Source organism: Bos indicus x Bos taurus, chromosome X, assembly GCF_003369695.1.
Source record: "Bos indicus x Bos taurus breed Angus x Brahman F1 hybrid chromosome X, Bos_hybrid_MaternalHap_v2.0, whole genome shotgun sequence".
Classification (NCBI taxonomy): Eukaryota; Metazoa; Chordata; class Mammalia; order Artiodactyla; family Bovidae; genus Bos; species Bos indicus x Bos taurus.
In genome coordinates, this window is record NC_040105.1 from 17,952,652 (window position 1) to 17,968,209 (window position 15,558).

At 39.9% G+C, this 15,558-nt stretch overlaps 1 protein-coding gene across 8 annotated transcripts in view; it reads right to left on the reverse strand.

Moving 5' to 3' along the window:
• Positions 1-15,284, reverse strand: part of BCLAF3 (BCLAF1 and THRAP3 family member 3) — a 52,441-nt gene extending 37,157 nt beyond the window's left edge. For 2 of the 8 annotated variants that reach the window (XR_003509563.1, XM_027533363.1), the window contains exons 1-3: positions 15,166-15,284; positions 12,830-12,982; positions 65-139 (exon numbers count right to left, since the gene is read on the reverse strand). Coding sequence is in view for 7 of the 8 variants with exons in the window: in XM_027533363.1 (XP_027389164.1) it covers positions 65-105 (41 nt within the window). In the remaining variant the exon portion in view is untranslated. Of the gene's footprint in view, positions 1-64; positions 140-10,587; positions 10,648-12,829; positions 12,983-14,718; positions 14,827-15,165 lie in introns of those variants that run through there. The other 6 variants (XM_027533365.1, XM_027533359.1, XM_027533361.1 and 3 more) reach the window with 5 other exon arrangements.
• Positions 15,285-15,558: the final 274 nt, after the last annotated feature.

The following is a 15,558-nucleotide window of genomic DNA, read 5'->3' on the forward strand; positions in this document are numbered from 1 at the left end:
AAATGAAAACTGTTGAAGCACGTTCCAAACCCATGCTTACTCTGCTTAACTAAGGACTGCTCACCTGTGCCTCCACCTGGGGGATCTAGAGCGTGACCGTGCCATCCTTTGACACGTGAGCCACTATCCTCTTTTTACACTGCAAAGAAACACAGGATTAGCAAGTTTGTAGAAAGGGCCTGTAACCTGCTCCAAAAACAGTGAATGCCACTGACAAAAAGTAACTTAAGCCCTCTGTGCCTCAATTTCCTTATAGGACCCACCTTATTGGAATGTTGTAAACATAAAATCAATTACATCAAAGATAAGACAGTTTTTTCTGTAAAAGGCCAGAGCATAACTATTTCAGATTTTGCAGTTCATATAAGGTCTTCATCATATTATCTTCTTCAAAAACATTTTTTTAAAAAATATAAAAATCATTTGTAGCTCAAGGACCACACAAAAATAGGCCCCAAAGGCCAAATGCATTGTAGTTTGATGATCCCTGAATTAAGTCATGAAAAAAGCTCAGAATACTGCCTGGCACACAGCAACTGCTAAATAAGTGTTTCAAAAAGAGGGAACACTCCCCCAGAATTCCTGAGCACAACCACTACTCCTCCTCCCCACCTTTCACCACTGGTTACGTACATATAACTGCAGTTACGTTCATACAATCACAATAAAAATATTTAGGAATACTTGATGATATATCCCACTTTTAAAATTGCTAGATAATAAGAATTACAATGCCTAATTATCATACTCAATTATCACCTAACTTCCACCAGATAAATACACCAAAACTTAAGCATGATTAGACATTTAGTTTGCTTCTGTTTTCTAAAACAAATAATGTCATATAAGTTAATTTTAGAAAACATATAAACTAGGTTTTAAAAATACATTTCAGTCTTTAAAAGAAACTGGTAGATTTAGGAACTGAATTTTTATAAAAAACACATTTGGGTATAATCTTTTATAAGTTGTTTTTAGCACAAGTCACTCAGTCGTGTCCGACTCTTTGCGACCCCATGGACTATATATATATAGTCCATGGGATTCTCCAGGCCAGAATACTGGAAGCCGTTCCCTTCTTCATTTCAGTAATCTTCCTCAGTTCTGATACTGTAGTTAAGTAGTGCCCAATTAACTGGACCCAACTCCCTGATGGCTTTCAAAATTATTGCCATGGGTCCATGAATAATACACACAGCTACCAAAAACGGACTACAGAATGAATAAGGGTATGTCTCACATATTAGAACCTCTATTTCGCAAATTTCTGAAGATACTACAGCCACTGTTAAAATATAAATGACTTCTTGTCACTACGAAGTTTTATCACTGACTAATATAAAAAGTACAACCGTTAACTATGTGAACACAGGTTTGCAAATGGAGTTCTCATAGTCAAACATTTGCAAACTATTGCTATAATAAATTTCAGAAGAAAGTGTAAGGTCAAAGGTCTTGAACCAGATCACTCACCAGAATCACATTCAATTCAATTCAGTTATACACTGGTTCTTTTCAAAACAAAAATTGAGGCTGGGAAAAATTAGTTCAGATGTACTATGAAATTAAGACACTAAAGCAGAAAGTGTTTTCTTCTGAAAGTGAAGTTTCTCAGTCATGTCCGACTCTTTGCAGCCCCATGGACTGTAGCCTACCAGGCTCCTCTGTCCATGGGATTTTCCAGGCAAGGGTACTGGAGTGGGTTGTCATTTCCTTCTCCAGGGCATCTTCCCAACCCAGGGATCGAACCCAGGTCTCCCACATTGCAGGCAGACGCTTTACCATCTGAGCCACCAGGGAAGCCCAGTGTTTTCCTAGTAACTAAAAATATAAAAATGGGGGGGGGGATGGGGGAAGGGATAGTTAAGGAGTTTGGGATGGACATGCACACAAAGCTTATATTTAAAATGGATAACCAAAAAAACAATAAATAAATAAATAAAATGGATAACCAACAAGGACCTACGATATAGTACATGAAACTCTGCTCAATGTTATGTGGCAGCCTGGATGGGAGGGGAGTTTAGGGGAGAATAGATACATAAATATGTATGGCTGAGTCCCTTCACTGTTCACCTGAAACCATCACAACATTGTTTGTTAATCAGCTATGCATGAGTGCTTAGTCGCTTTAGTCATGTCCAACTCTTTGAGACCCTATGGACTGTAGCCCACTGGGCTCCTCTGTCCATGGGATTTTCCTGGCAAGAATACTGGAGTGGGTTGCCATGTCCTCCTCCAGGAGGTCTTCCCAACTCAGGGATTGGACCCGGGTCTTCTGTGTCTCCTGCATTGTAAGCGGATTCTTTACCACTGAGCCACCAGGGAAGGCCCTAATCAGCTATAACCCAATACAAAATAAAAAGTTTAACAAAAGAAATATATATATAAAAATGTATTCATTTAACAAATGTCACTGAGTACATATGATTTGCCAGGCACTGTTCAAGGGAGAGAGCAGTGAAGAGAAACAGAAGAAGGTTCCTGCCCTCTTGGAGCTTACATTCTACTGAGGGAACTTACAATTTAATTAAAGAAGTTTTGAGTACATACCTATTAAACTGAACAAAAATAATAAAGCCTAAAGGTTGTACGGGAGACACCAAACACAGTTGATTGTGATGAAAAAGTATAATTTTCCCAGAGGGTAATTTTTAAATTCATTTTATTTTTTGTAAAACATTTATTGAGATACAACTCACATATCATACAACTCACCTATTTAAAGTGTACAGTTCAGTGTTTTTCAGTATATTCACAGGGATCTGTAACCACCACCACAATCTAATTTTAGAATATGTGATTCTTCATGATTGGTGTCTTTCCTTTAGCATAATGTTTTCAAGGGTTTTACTATTATCAGTACTTCATTCTTTCACAGTTGAATAATATCCCACTTTACTTTACGGGTATACCACATCTTGTGATTCATTTATCTCTCAATGAATATTTGGGTTGTTTCTATTTTGGGGGCTATTATGAATAATGCTACCATGAATATTTGCATACAAGTTTTGTGTAGACACAGTTTTTCAATTCTCTTGGGCATAAACCTAGGAGTGGAACTCCTGGGTTATACAATCACTCAATGTTTAACTTCTTGGGAAACTGCCAAAGTTTTCCAAAGCAGTTACATCATTTTACATTCCCACCAGCAACGTATGAAGGTTCCAATTTTTCCACATCATCATCGACATTTGTTATGGTCTGTCTGTTCCACTATAGTCATCCTAGTGAGGGTGAAACGGTACCTCACTGTGGTTTTGATTTGCATTTCCCTAATGATGGGTAACTTCAAAATATGTAAGAAATTATGAAACTAATCATGCCTACTTTCCTTTAATCTAATAATTTGTCTAAATGTGTTATTCTAGGATAATAATTTTAAAGAAAAAAGCAGCTATATATACTAAGATGTTTATATCAGCTTAATTTAAAATAGGAAAGAAAAAAATCCACTCAAACTAATTATAATGCAAATGCCCAACAGTCAATAAAAGATTAAACAAACTTAAAATACATACATCTAGTCACTCCCTACCTTTCTCCTAGCCTTGTATGTCTTTTCCTTCACATATCTTATTAGTTCACCAGAGCAAATGACTTGCTTTTCCCTGATCAGGCCATTCTGTTCATACCACATAGATGGCTTTCACTCACTCTGCCTGACAAATCCCTATTCTTTCAGGACTCTTTGACCATCATCTCCCTGAAATTCTTTCCCTGACTTTCTTTTTTTCCCCCTGAGTTCCTTTCTTTTTGGGAATTCTGAGTTTATTCTACAATTCTGTCAATACATTGTGATTATTTAATATAACTATTTATCTCAATAGGCAAAAGAGTCCAAATAGCACATCACAGAACACAAAACTCAAATGACCTATGGACATCTGAGATGTTCAACCTCAATAGTAACTGAGTAAATACCAATTCAGATCATAACCATTCCACACCTGTCAGAATGACCACAAAAAAATGGAAGTTGCATATTTCACAGTGTTGGTGAGGCTGTGGAATGATAGAGACTGTCGTACACAGCTAAGCAGGTATATAACCTGCTTATAACCAGTTTGGAAGTGGCTGGCAGTACCCGTTAAACTTCAAAATGCTCATATTCCATGAACTAGCAATTTCACTCAGGGATAGAGCTTAGAACAGTGGTTCTCCAACTTTAGTTCGAGGAAGAGTTACCTGCAAGGCTAGTTACAACACAGAATGCTGAGCCCTCCTCTGGGATGGGCCCTATTTCTAGCAAGTTCCCAGGTGATGGAGATTCTGCTGGTCCGGGGAATATAAAACTACTGGTTTACTCAAAATGGATTAAAGATCTAAATGTAAGACCAGAAACTATAAAACTCTTACAGGAAAACATAGGTAGAACACTCTCTGACATAAATCACAGCAAAATCTTCTATGACCCACCCCCTCGCAGAGTGCTGCTGCTGCTAAGTCGCTTCAGTCGTGTCCGACTCTGTGTGACCCCATAGATGGCAGCCCACCAGGCTCCCCCATCCCTGGGATTCTCCAGGCGAGAACACTGGAGTGGGTTGCCATTTCTTTCTCCAGTGCATGAAAGTGAAAAGTGAAAGTGAAGTCGTTCAGTCGTGTCCGACTCTTTGTGACCCCATGCACTCCTCCGTCCATGGGATTTTCCAGGCAAGAGTACTGGAGTGGATTGCCATTGCCTTCTCCAACCCCCCAGAGTAATGGAAACAAAAACAAAAATAAACAAATGGGACCTAATTAAACTTCAAAGCTTTTTCACAACAAAGGAAATTATAAGCAAGGTGAAAAGGCAGCCTTCAGAACGGAAGAAAATAATAGCAAATGAAGCAACTGACAAAGAATTAATCTCCAAAATATACAAGCAATTCATGCAGCTCAATACCAGAAAAATAAACGACCCAGTCAAAAAGTGGGCCAAAGAACTAAACAAACATTTCTCCAAAGAAGACATACAGATGGCTAACAAACACATGAAAAGATGCTCAACATCACTCATTATCAGAGAAATACAAATCAAAACCACAATGAGGAACACATGTATACCTGTGGCGGATTCATTTTGATATTTGGCAAAACTAATACAATTATGGAAAAACATAAATACAGTATACTAACGCATATATATGGAATTTAGAAAGATGGTAACGATAACCCTGTATACGAGACAGCAAAAGAGACACTGATGTATAGAACAGTCTTATGGACTCTGTGGGAGAGGGTGGGAAGACTTGGGAGAATGGCATTGAAACATGTGAAATGTCATGTATGAAACGAGATGCCAGTCCAGGTTCAGTGCACAATGCTGGATGCTTGGGGCTGGTGCGCTGGGAAGGCCCAGGGGGATGGTATGGGGAGGGGGGAGGGCGGAGGGTTCAGGATGGGGAGCATGTGTATATCTGAAATTAAAAAAAAGAAAAATAAAATAAAATAAAATAAAACTCGAAAAAAAAAATAAATAAAAATAAAATAAAATTAGAAAAAAAAAAAAAAAAAAACACAATGAGGTACCATCTCACACTGGTCAGAATGGCCACCATCACAAAGTCTACAAACAATAAATGCTGGAGAGGGTGTGGAGAAAAGGGAACCCTCTTATACTGCTGGTGGGAATGCAAACTGGTACAGCCACTATGGAGGACAGTGTGGAGAGTCCTTAAAAAACTGGAAACAGAACTGCCATATGACCCAGTAATCCCACTGCTGGGCATACACACCAAGGAAACCAAAACTGAAAGAGACACATGTACCCCAATGTTCACTGCAGCATGGTTTACAATAGCTAGGACATGGAAGCAACCTAGATATTCATCAGCAGATGAATGGATAAGGAAGTTGTGGTATATACACACAATGGAATATTACTCAGCTATAAAAAGAACACATTTGAGTCAGTTCTAATGAGGTGGACGAAAGAGTGAAGTAAATCAGAAAGAGAACCACCAATACAGTATATTAATGCATACATGTGGAATTTAGAAAGAGAGTAACAATAATCCTATATGCAAGGCAGAAAAAGAGACACAGATGTAAAGAACAGACTTTTGGAATATGTGGGAGAAGGTGAAGGTGGGATTATTTGAGAGAATAGCACTGAAACATGTATATCACCATATGCAAAATAGATGACCAGTGCAAGTTTGATGCATGAAGCAGGGCACTCAAAGCTGGTGCTCTAGGACAACCCAGAGGGGTGGGGTGGGGAGTGAGGTGGGAGGAGGGTTCCGGATGGGGGGACACATGTGCACCTGTGGCTGATTCATGTCAATGTATGGCAAAAACCACCACAATATTGTAAAGAAATTATCCTCCAATTAAATTCATTAATTAAAAAAGAAAAACTACTGGCTTAAATGTTAAGGTATAGGTCACTCGGGAGAAAATGTTTACAAGTGAGATTTACTGGTTATGTGACAAAAAGAAGTATTACTTAGAATATTTTCCTCTGCCAATATGAAAATTAGCTTTATTAAAATTCAAACTATTCACTTAAAATTAGTGAATTTTACTGCATATAAGTTATACCTCAAAGCTGCAAAAGAAAAAAAAAAAAGCTTTGGGGTGATGAAAGTGCTGTAAGATTAGACCAGATATTATGGAGATGATTGCACAATACTGCTAACTATACTATCAAAAATCATGAACTGTACATTTTAAACCTGTAAAATATATCTCAATAAAGGTTTTTTTTAAGGTAACTTTGTTTGCATTTGCTTTTTTGGGTTCATCAGCTAGTAATAATTAGTAGTGGCTCAGGGACTTAGTGCATAAGAGAAGAGAGTTCATTTAAACTCTAGAGCTAAGACGGTTTTTACATTTTTAAAGCATTGTTTAGAAAGAAGAAGAATATGCAACAGAGACTGTACGTGGCCCACAGTCTAAAATATTTACTATTTGCTGCTGAGCTTAACTGCTCAGTTGTGTCTGACTCTTTGCGACCCCATGGACTGTAGCCCACCAGGCTCCTCTGTCCATGGGAATTCTCCAGGCAAGAATCTGGTCCTTTACAAAAAAAAGACTGCCAATCCCCTGAATGAAACTGGGTAGGGCAGCAGGTCCTTGCGTGGTCTGCTGAGCTTCCCAAGTGGCTCAGAGATAAAGAATCCACCTGCCAATGCAGGAGACGTGGGTTTGATTCCTGGGTTGGGAATATCCCCTGGAGAAGGAAATGGCAATCCACTCTAGTATTTTTTTTAAATCAAGTCATGAAAAGACATGAAGAAATCTTTTTTAAAAATTATTTTCCTGAAGTATACTTGATTTACAATGTTGTGTTTAAATTCTGCTGTACAGAAAAATGACTCAGTTATACATACATATATATTCTTTTTCACATTTTTCCTGTATAGTTTATCACAGGTTATTGAATATGGTTCCCTGTGCTATACAGTAGGACTTTCTTGTTTATCCATTCTGTACAGGATAGTTTGCATGTGCTGGTCCCAAATTCCCAGTCCATCCCTCCCCCATGTACTCCAGTATTCTTGCCAGGGAAACCTCAAAGACAGAGGTCGCAAAGAGTTGGACACAATTTAGTGACTAAACAAAACACTTGTGACTAGCAAAGGACAGAACTGGAGAGGAAAAAAAAGAAAAAGAAACACCAGCAGGGTTTGTGCCTGGGGAGAAGGAGGTATCAATAACAAAAGAGAAATTCATTTATACTGTTCCTTCAGAGTGAACTGTTTAAGGGCAGTGAATGAATCTGTGTGCCCTTGAACTTAGAAAGATGACTGGACAACAGGGGTATCCACTCCCAGGAGGATGCTGAAGGGGATGCTGGTGCCAAACAAAGCCATTCCTACCAGGACAGAACTGGACACACCCCCTCACCTGCCTGAAAGGCCCGGCTCCAGCAGTTCTCTCCTTCCACAGCATCACTTCCCTTCCCCATTAGGTCCCTTCCATCACTATACAACCTCTCTCTCCGTTTACAAACAAAATCCTCAAAGGGCTGCCTGTATACCACAATCATTCTCACATTCTTCTCCTCCCATTCTACTTGTCCCCTCACCAATCTACCTTTCCACTCCACCAAACTGCTCCAGTCAAGATCACTAACAAAATCCACGCTAAATCCAATGGTTTTTTTCCCTCTTTTTCCTGGATCTACCTGCAGCACCAGATGGTTAATCATACCTTCCTCCCAGAAACATTTTCTGCACCTGGATTCCAGAATACTACACTTGCCTGGTTTTCCTCATACCTCTAACAATGCTTTCTGTCTCCTTTACTGGTTTTTCCTTATCTCACCATTCTGATCCTTAAATAGTGAAGCCAGTCTTCCTCTAAATAGTGACTTCAGTCTTTGACTTTTCATTGTCTACACTCTCTTCCCAGTCTGCACTTTTCTTCAATCTCATGGCTTTAAATACTCTCTATATACTAACAACCCCAAGTTGACATCTCCAGCCCTCACCTATCCTCTCTGTTTCAGCCTTCCACATCCAACAGACTGCTGGACGCTGTAAACATGTCCAAGAGCAAACTCCATACCTTCTTCCAAAATCTGCTCAGGGTTTGCCCCACCTCAATAAATGGCAACTCCATCCTTAAGAGTTTTCAACAAAGAGGAAACATAACTGTCCAATAAACATACAAAAAGATACCCAACACTACCTACTCAGGAAGATAAAATTAAAACAACGGAGTACCATTTCATACTCATTAGATCTGAAAAACTTTTAATCTGACGACCCCCATATGTTTACAAGGAAGCAGGAAAAGACAATTTCTCAACTGAGGAAAATTTGTCCTCCAAAAAACATGAAGTAGAAGCAAACTCTAACTTTATACACCAAACAGAATATATCCCAAAGCATTTAGGAATATATATTTTAAAAACTCACCTTGAATCAGAAATTTAAAAACTAAGAACAGAAACATATCAAAAAACAGAGTGATATGACTGAAAAAAATTAACTGAACTAAACGGAAAGAATGGGAGAAAATGGCTGAATTATCTCAGAAGTGAAATTGGACTATACAGTCCATGAAGTTCTCCAGGCCAGAATACTGGAGTGGGTAGCCGTTCCCTTCTCCACGGGATCTTCCCAACCCAGGGATGGAACCCAGGTGTCCTGCATTGTAGGTGGATTCTTTACCAACTAAGCCACAAGGGAAGCCCAAAAATTATCTCAGAAGGGAAGAATAAATTACCAGGTGCCCCAGGGGAAATATATGAAATGATTCAGTCACTTTGGCAAACAGTCTGGCAGTTTCTTAAAAAATTAAACATAGTAGTTACCATATGACCCAGCAATTCTAATCCTAGGTATATACCCAAAATAAATAAAACCATGCATCCACATAAAAATTTATACACAAATGCTCATAACAGCATTATTCACAATAGCCAAAATGCAGAAACAACTCAAATGTTCATTGAGAGATGAATGCATAAACAAAATGTGGTACCCCCATACAGTGGAATATTATCTGGCCATAAAAAGGAACGAGGTACTGACACACAGTCAGACAGGGATGAATCTTGAAATCATTATGCTAAGGGAAAGAAGCCAGTCACAAAAGACCACATATTACAAGATTCATTTATATGAAAGGTCCAGAATAGGCAAATCCATAGAAACAGAAAGTAGACTGGCAGTTGCCTGGGTGTGGTAGGGGGAGGGGAGGCACTGGGGGAAATGGGCACAGGGTCTCTTTTTGGTGTGATGAATATGTTTTAAAACTAGACTGATGATGGTTACACAACTCCGTGAATGTATTAAAAAAACACTGAATTGTAGACTTTTAAATGGGTGAATTGTGTGGTATATTAATTATAACTCGGTAAAGCTGTTACAAAAAAACAACAACAACTGACAGAGATTCCATACTAAATGTGAACTCAGCATTTACAAATGCAAAAAAACTGACCAGGAAAGCCTTTGTAACAAAGACGCCACACTGCCAGCAAAGAACCAGGTCAACTCAGAACCCACAGAACAAGAGGGCAATCAGCAGATCAGAGAAGTCAGACCTCAAGAGAACAAGTCACAGTCTATTCTCCTAGCCACAGTGGTTGGGTGCTGTCACCAGTTCACAGTAACGAGGAGCTGGAAGTGGATATAGAACCTCAGCATTGCCTATTATTATTCTACTCTGATTCCATGGACACAGTTATATTTCTCTCACACACAAAAAAGGTTAAATAAATAGGGGAGTGGGTTTCTCAGATGGCGCTAGTAGTAAAGAACACACTTGCCAATGCAGGAGACATAAGAGACGTGGGTTCAATCCTGGGTCGGGAAGATCCCCTGGAGGAGGGCATGGTAACCTACTCCAGTATTCCTGCCTGGAGAATCCCATGGATAGAGGAGCATGGAGGGCTACGGTCCATGGGGTTGCAGAGAGTCAAATACGACTGAAGCAACTTAGCACACAAATGGGGAGCAAAGGCATAAGTACAAAGGTTAACCATTAGACAAAAATAAAAACCTTCCTCTTTTTAATACAGAAGAGCAAAAACTACACATCACAGCATAAAGAAATAGCAAGTATAACAAAATACACATGATTATAAAATATTATGATAGACCAAACATATCAGTCCTAATAGTAAATGTGATGGGCTTAACTCACCTACTAAAATAAACAGGTTCAATTTGGCTCGCAAAACACGTATGTGTATAAAATACACATCTAAAACAAAGTAATCGTGAAAGGTTAAAAATAAAAGGATGGCCAAATTATACAAGGCAAATTGAAATAAGAGAGCAGGGGTGGGAAACCTGGAATCAGGCAAAGCAGAATTCAAGTCCCAAAGCATTCATCATGTCAAAGAAAGACACTTCAATGTTAAAAGTCACAGTCCTCGATGAAGACAGAACAAATAAAAATACACATATTTACAACAAGTAACACTGCAACCACCTTCATGAAACAAAAACTACAATAGATGCAAGCAGACATAGAAACACTAACAATAGGAGACTTTCATATAACATGCTTAGTGGTATTAAGACAAAAATGAGATAGAAGATCTAAACAGCAAAATCAACAGGGTAAATCTTAAGTATATTTATCAAACTCTACATTTTGATACTATTTGACAATATTCTTCTGAAGTTTCCACATCACATTCACCAAAAATACATTAGGTCACAAAGAACACATCAGTTAGCTGCACATAATAGAAACATTACAAACAAAACTTTCTGATCATAACGCAATAAAACTAGTTTACTAACAAAAACAAAAAACAAATTTCACCTAGAAATTTTAAAACCTCTTATTAAACAACTCCTGGATACTCTAACATAGATCTTTAAAGAAATAATGACAATAAAAGCTCTACATATCAGATTCTATGGGATGCATTTAAAGTAGTCATCAAAGAAAAATTCATTGCACTAAACTTATTTATCAATAAAAATGAAAGAATTAAATACATTTACTTCCAAGATAAAAAAAAGGAACTAAAAAGCAGCAAAGTAAACCAAAAGAAAGCACAAGGAAGGAAATAAAGATAAAAGTAGAGGAAGAGAAAAGTAGATCTAAGTAATAAATCAGAATTCTGTAGTTTTGGGAAAAATTAAAATGGATAAACCACTAAATAATATAACTTGACTAGGAAAAATAATATAACTTGACTAGAAAAAATAAAAAGAGCAAAGGGGAAATAACCAATGAAATAGAAGAAACATTTTAAATCATGAGATTATTTTATAGCCTTCTATCCAATAAATTTGAAAGCCCTGATGAAATGGATTATTTTCTAGAAAAACTGATTATTACTAAAATGACCACATTAAAAAGCTTGAACAGACCAGTTTCCATAAAAAGCTTGAACAGACCAGTTTCCATAGAATAAACAGAGAAAGTTATTAAGAAAACATTACATGAAAAAGCAGCAGGCCCAGAGTGTTTCACAGGGGAATTCTACCAAACTTTCAAACATCAGATTGCCTCAATGCTCTATAAATTATTCCAGAGCTGGTATATGGGGATAAGGATCAAGCCTACAGGAACATTAACCTTTTGAGGAGATGAACCAGCCAAGACTGAGAACGAACATCCTCTAAGGAAGGTGGGAACCCTGGAGCATAGAAGGATGTTTCAATAAAAGAGACTTTCATAGCAAAAGCTATATAAAGACCCAATAAAAGGAATGAAAAGTGTGAATACATGGCTTGAGGAAGGTAAGGAGGCTGAGAAAGCCAATTATTAACAACATTTTCTAACAGTCTGTCTGGCACGGGAGGAGAGAAGCTGGGTTGCAGTTGAGGGATAGGGGTCTAGGCAGGAGGTTTTGAAATGGGAGCAATTTGAGCAGGTTTATTATTGATAAGGAAAAATTATGTGCATGGCACTGGGGACATAATGGAGAATGACAGTCATAGTAGAAATCTGTCTAGGTCCAATTAGTTCAGTGTTTCCTTTGATTCCTTACTATCAACTCCAAATAATGTAGTCAATTTCTCTCAATATTTCACATTTATATATTACCTTCTTCAAATGTCCAGACTGAATTTTTATCAGCAGTCACATTTTATGTTAATTTGGCAAACATTACTCACTGCTAGCACCTGCTAGGGGCAAATCATACAAAGTCAGAAGAGACCCAGTTTCTTTACTGCAGAAGCTCAGTCTTCACAGGATAAGAAGGATCACCAAGGTACCAGTACTTTGTAGTTCACTAAGTTGTTTTGCAAACACTATCTCATTTAATCCTCATAAGCCTTTGAGGAAGCCAGAATTACCTCCATTTCACAGATGAAGAAACCAAGCCTCAGAAAAGTTAACCAACCTGCCCCAAGAGAAAGACGAAAAATCAGAATCCAGGGATTCCAACATTAACACTTCCCCGCCTTGCAACTCCTACCTTCAGAAAGAGGACTCTGAAGTGACTGCCTGGTCAGCAGAATTGGACTTTAGCACACTTGAGAATAGTTGACATCCTGCATCACATCTAAAATTTCCGTCTAAATTTGGAAAGCAGCTTTTATGTCCTCTAGCTGCCTGGATATTCTGTAGCCTGTAGGGCACAAAGACTATGTTTTATTCATCATGATCTCAAGGACTGTGTTTTATTTAGCTTTTTATCTGTCCCCCTCAGCTTTATATATAGTGCTTTTAATTATTTTCTCCTTCAACATTAGCAGATTCATTCATTCAATTTCATAACTCTGATATCATTATCAATATAATCTAGGGCATCTGTGTAAAACTTCAAATTTAAAGGTGAAAGAGTGGGGGCAAAGGGTATCACAGAACAGCTTTCTGAATTCAGAAATTAACATTAGAAAATCAATATGCTCATGTGCTCTGACATTTTTACAATATGGTAAAAATTAGCAACGAGACAAAGTATATTTAAATGTACTTTCATTTGACCCTTAAAATCACCCTGCAAGAAATGCAAGGTAAAGGCACTATAACCTCCAATTCAGAGTTGAGCAAACTGTCCATGTTCAAGATAATCAGATATACTGGAATTCGAGGAAGTCCTGACTTCAAATCTGTTCACTTTATAATGCCTTTGCCTCACCAAGATAACCCTTCTTTAGGAAACTAGTGAAGGAAGACTAGAAGATGAGAAACAGAATTGCCATCAACCAATAAGCAGCGTGGGGGGCGGGCACGAAGAATGTCATCAACAAATAAGAGGCATGGGGGATGTGGGCGGGGCGGGGCGGGGTGGGAAGAAGAGGACTTCTAGAGGAGGATACCTGTACTTGATTGCAGAAGAACATAAATGGCCCTGAAGGGGTCCTATAAAAATCCTTTAACTGTTGCCTTTTGTTAGGGTGGGGAAAAGGACATCCACAGATTGTTGGTGGGAGTGCAAAATAGCACATCCTTTCCAGAGGGAAATTCACATTAAAAAAAAAAAAACCAACAATTCTATAGCACTTAGGAATGTACACTAAAACAGTAATCATGGATGTGCAGATTTTACATTTCTCCAACCAAGTGTTTAAGTAGTGACAAACTGGGAATAACCAAGTAAATTACTGCAGCCAAATAACGGCATGCTATGTAGTCAGGAAACAAAAAAACTGGTTATCAAAGAGAATCTACTTCATAATTCATATATTCATCTCTAAAAAAAAAAAAGATGGAAAGTGTATCCCCAGCGTAAACACTCACAATGGTTATTTGAACGGTGAAAGAAGAGTTATCTTCCTCACCGTGGTTCTGTATATTTTAGAAATTGTATATATAAATATATTATTAAATATTTCGCTATATAAATATTTCTAATCAAATGTTTTAAAGGCTTCTGGGGAGGGTGTGAAAGAGCAGGGCTTTCAAAAGAACACTTTAGTAGCCATTTTAAAAATACCACGTGAAAAAATAAAGCATTCTACACCGTTAGCATTAAAACACCATCGAAAAATAAAGCACTCATCATGAATCTGCATCAAAATCTTTTATTTTCAAATTCAGGAAAACGTTAAGAAGGTTGCCTGGCCAGAAGTCTGAGAGACCTTCTTGATTTCTACCTGTGGTTTTTAGTTTGTTTCAGAAAAGAAAAGCAATCACCTAAGAGGCAGCTCGAAAAGCACCTCGGCAGGAAAATATGTGACAGGATAAGTTTCTCTCAGATTTCTTTCCCTCCCGACCTACGGACAGGGCAAACCTGACAATAGCCGGCCCAGTTTCCTAAATACACCTCAGAGAACCACAGAAGATTCAATTTTCAATATGTTTCTAAAAAGACAAGTTTTACTTTACAATGCAGGATAAAGAGCAGCCTTCACTACTCACTCTGGACGTTAGCAGAGGAAGACGCCGCTTCCCGGCAGGAGAGCCTCCCGAGAAGGACAAAGCGGGGGCTCCTCGGCTAGGGTCCCTCCGGCGACGCGTCGGCAGCCGCCTCTGGGAAAAGGGCTCTGTCCCTGGGCACCGCCCCCTCCCCCCGCCCGTCCCCAAGACAGACGATCATGACCGCTGGGGGCCGAAGCCTGCCCGACAACGGGCGAGGGTCAGGGCCCCGGCAGCAGGTGCCCGGGTCGCCGCGTCTAAAATAAGGCACCGATCTAGTGTCCAGAGATAAGGGAGCAGTCCCCCGGGATCCCAAGCTGGGCCGCCGCGTCCTCCCAACCGCCTCAACCGTCTCACCCGCTACCCCAAGAACCGTTCTCTAAGGCGACGGACACGCCCTCCCCTCGGCCCGGAGCCTCCTCGACTCGCCCGCCCCCCAGGGCCGCTCACCGGACCGAGAAGTTCCCGCTATCGCAGCCGCCGCCGCCGCCGCCGCCGCCGCCGCCGGCCCCTCGGGCCTCGCCCCTCACACGGCCGCCGCCTCCCACAGAAACGGCAACACGGTTACCTCAGCCGGGCCGCGGGACCCGGAACCACTTCCTTCCGGAACCGCCTCGCCCCGCCCCCGCCCTGGCCACGCCCACTGCCCGGTACCTCGCGCTGAGCGCGCTCTCCCACCGACCTCTGCTCTCAACGCTTTCCTGGTGACGGATGCCCCGCCTGAGTGGCTCCGGCCTGAGCTCCTGCGCCCTCTGCCGGCCGTTCCCACCTCTGCAGCTCTGTCCAGGGCGCATGCGCCGTCTGCCGCTCTCCCTCCGGGAAGGAAGGACCACAATGGGTGCA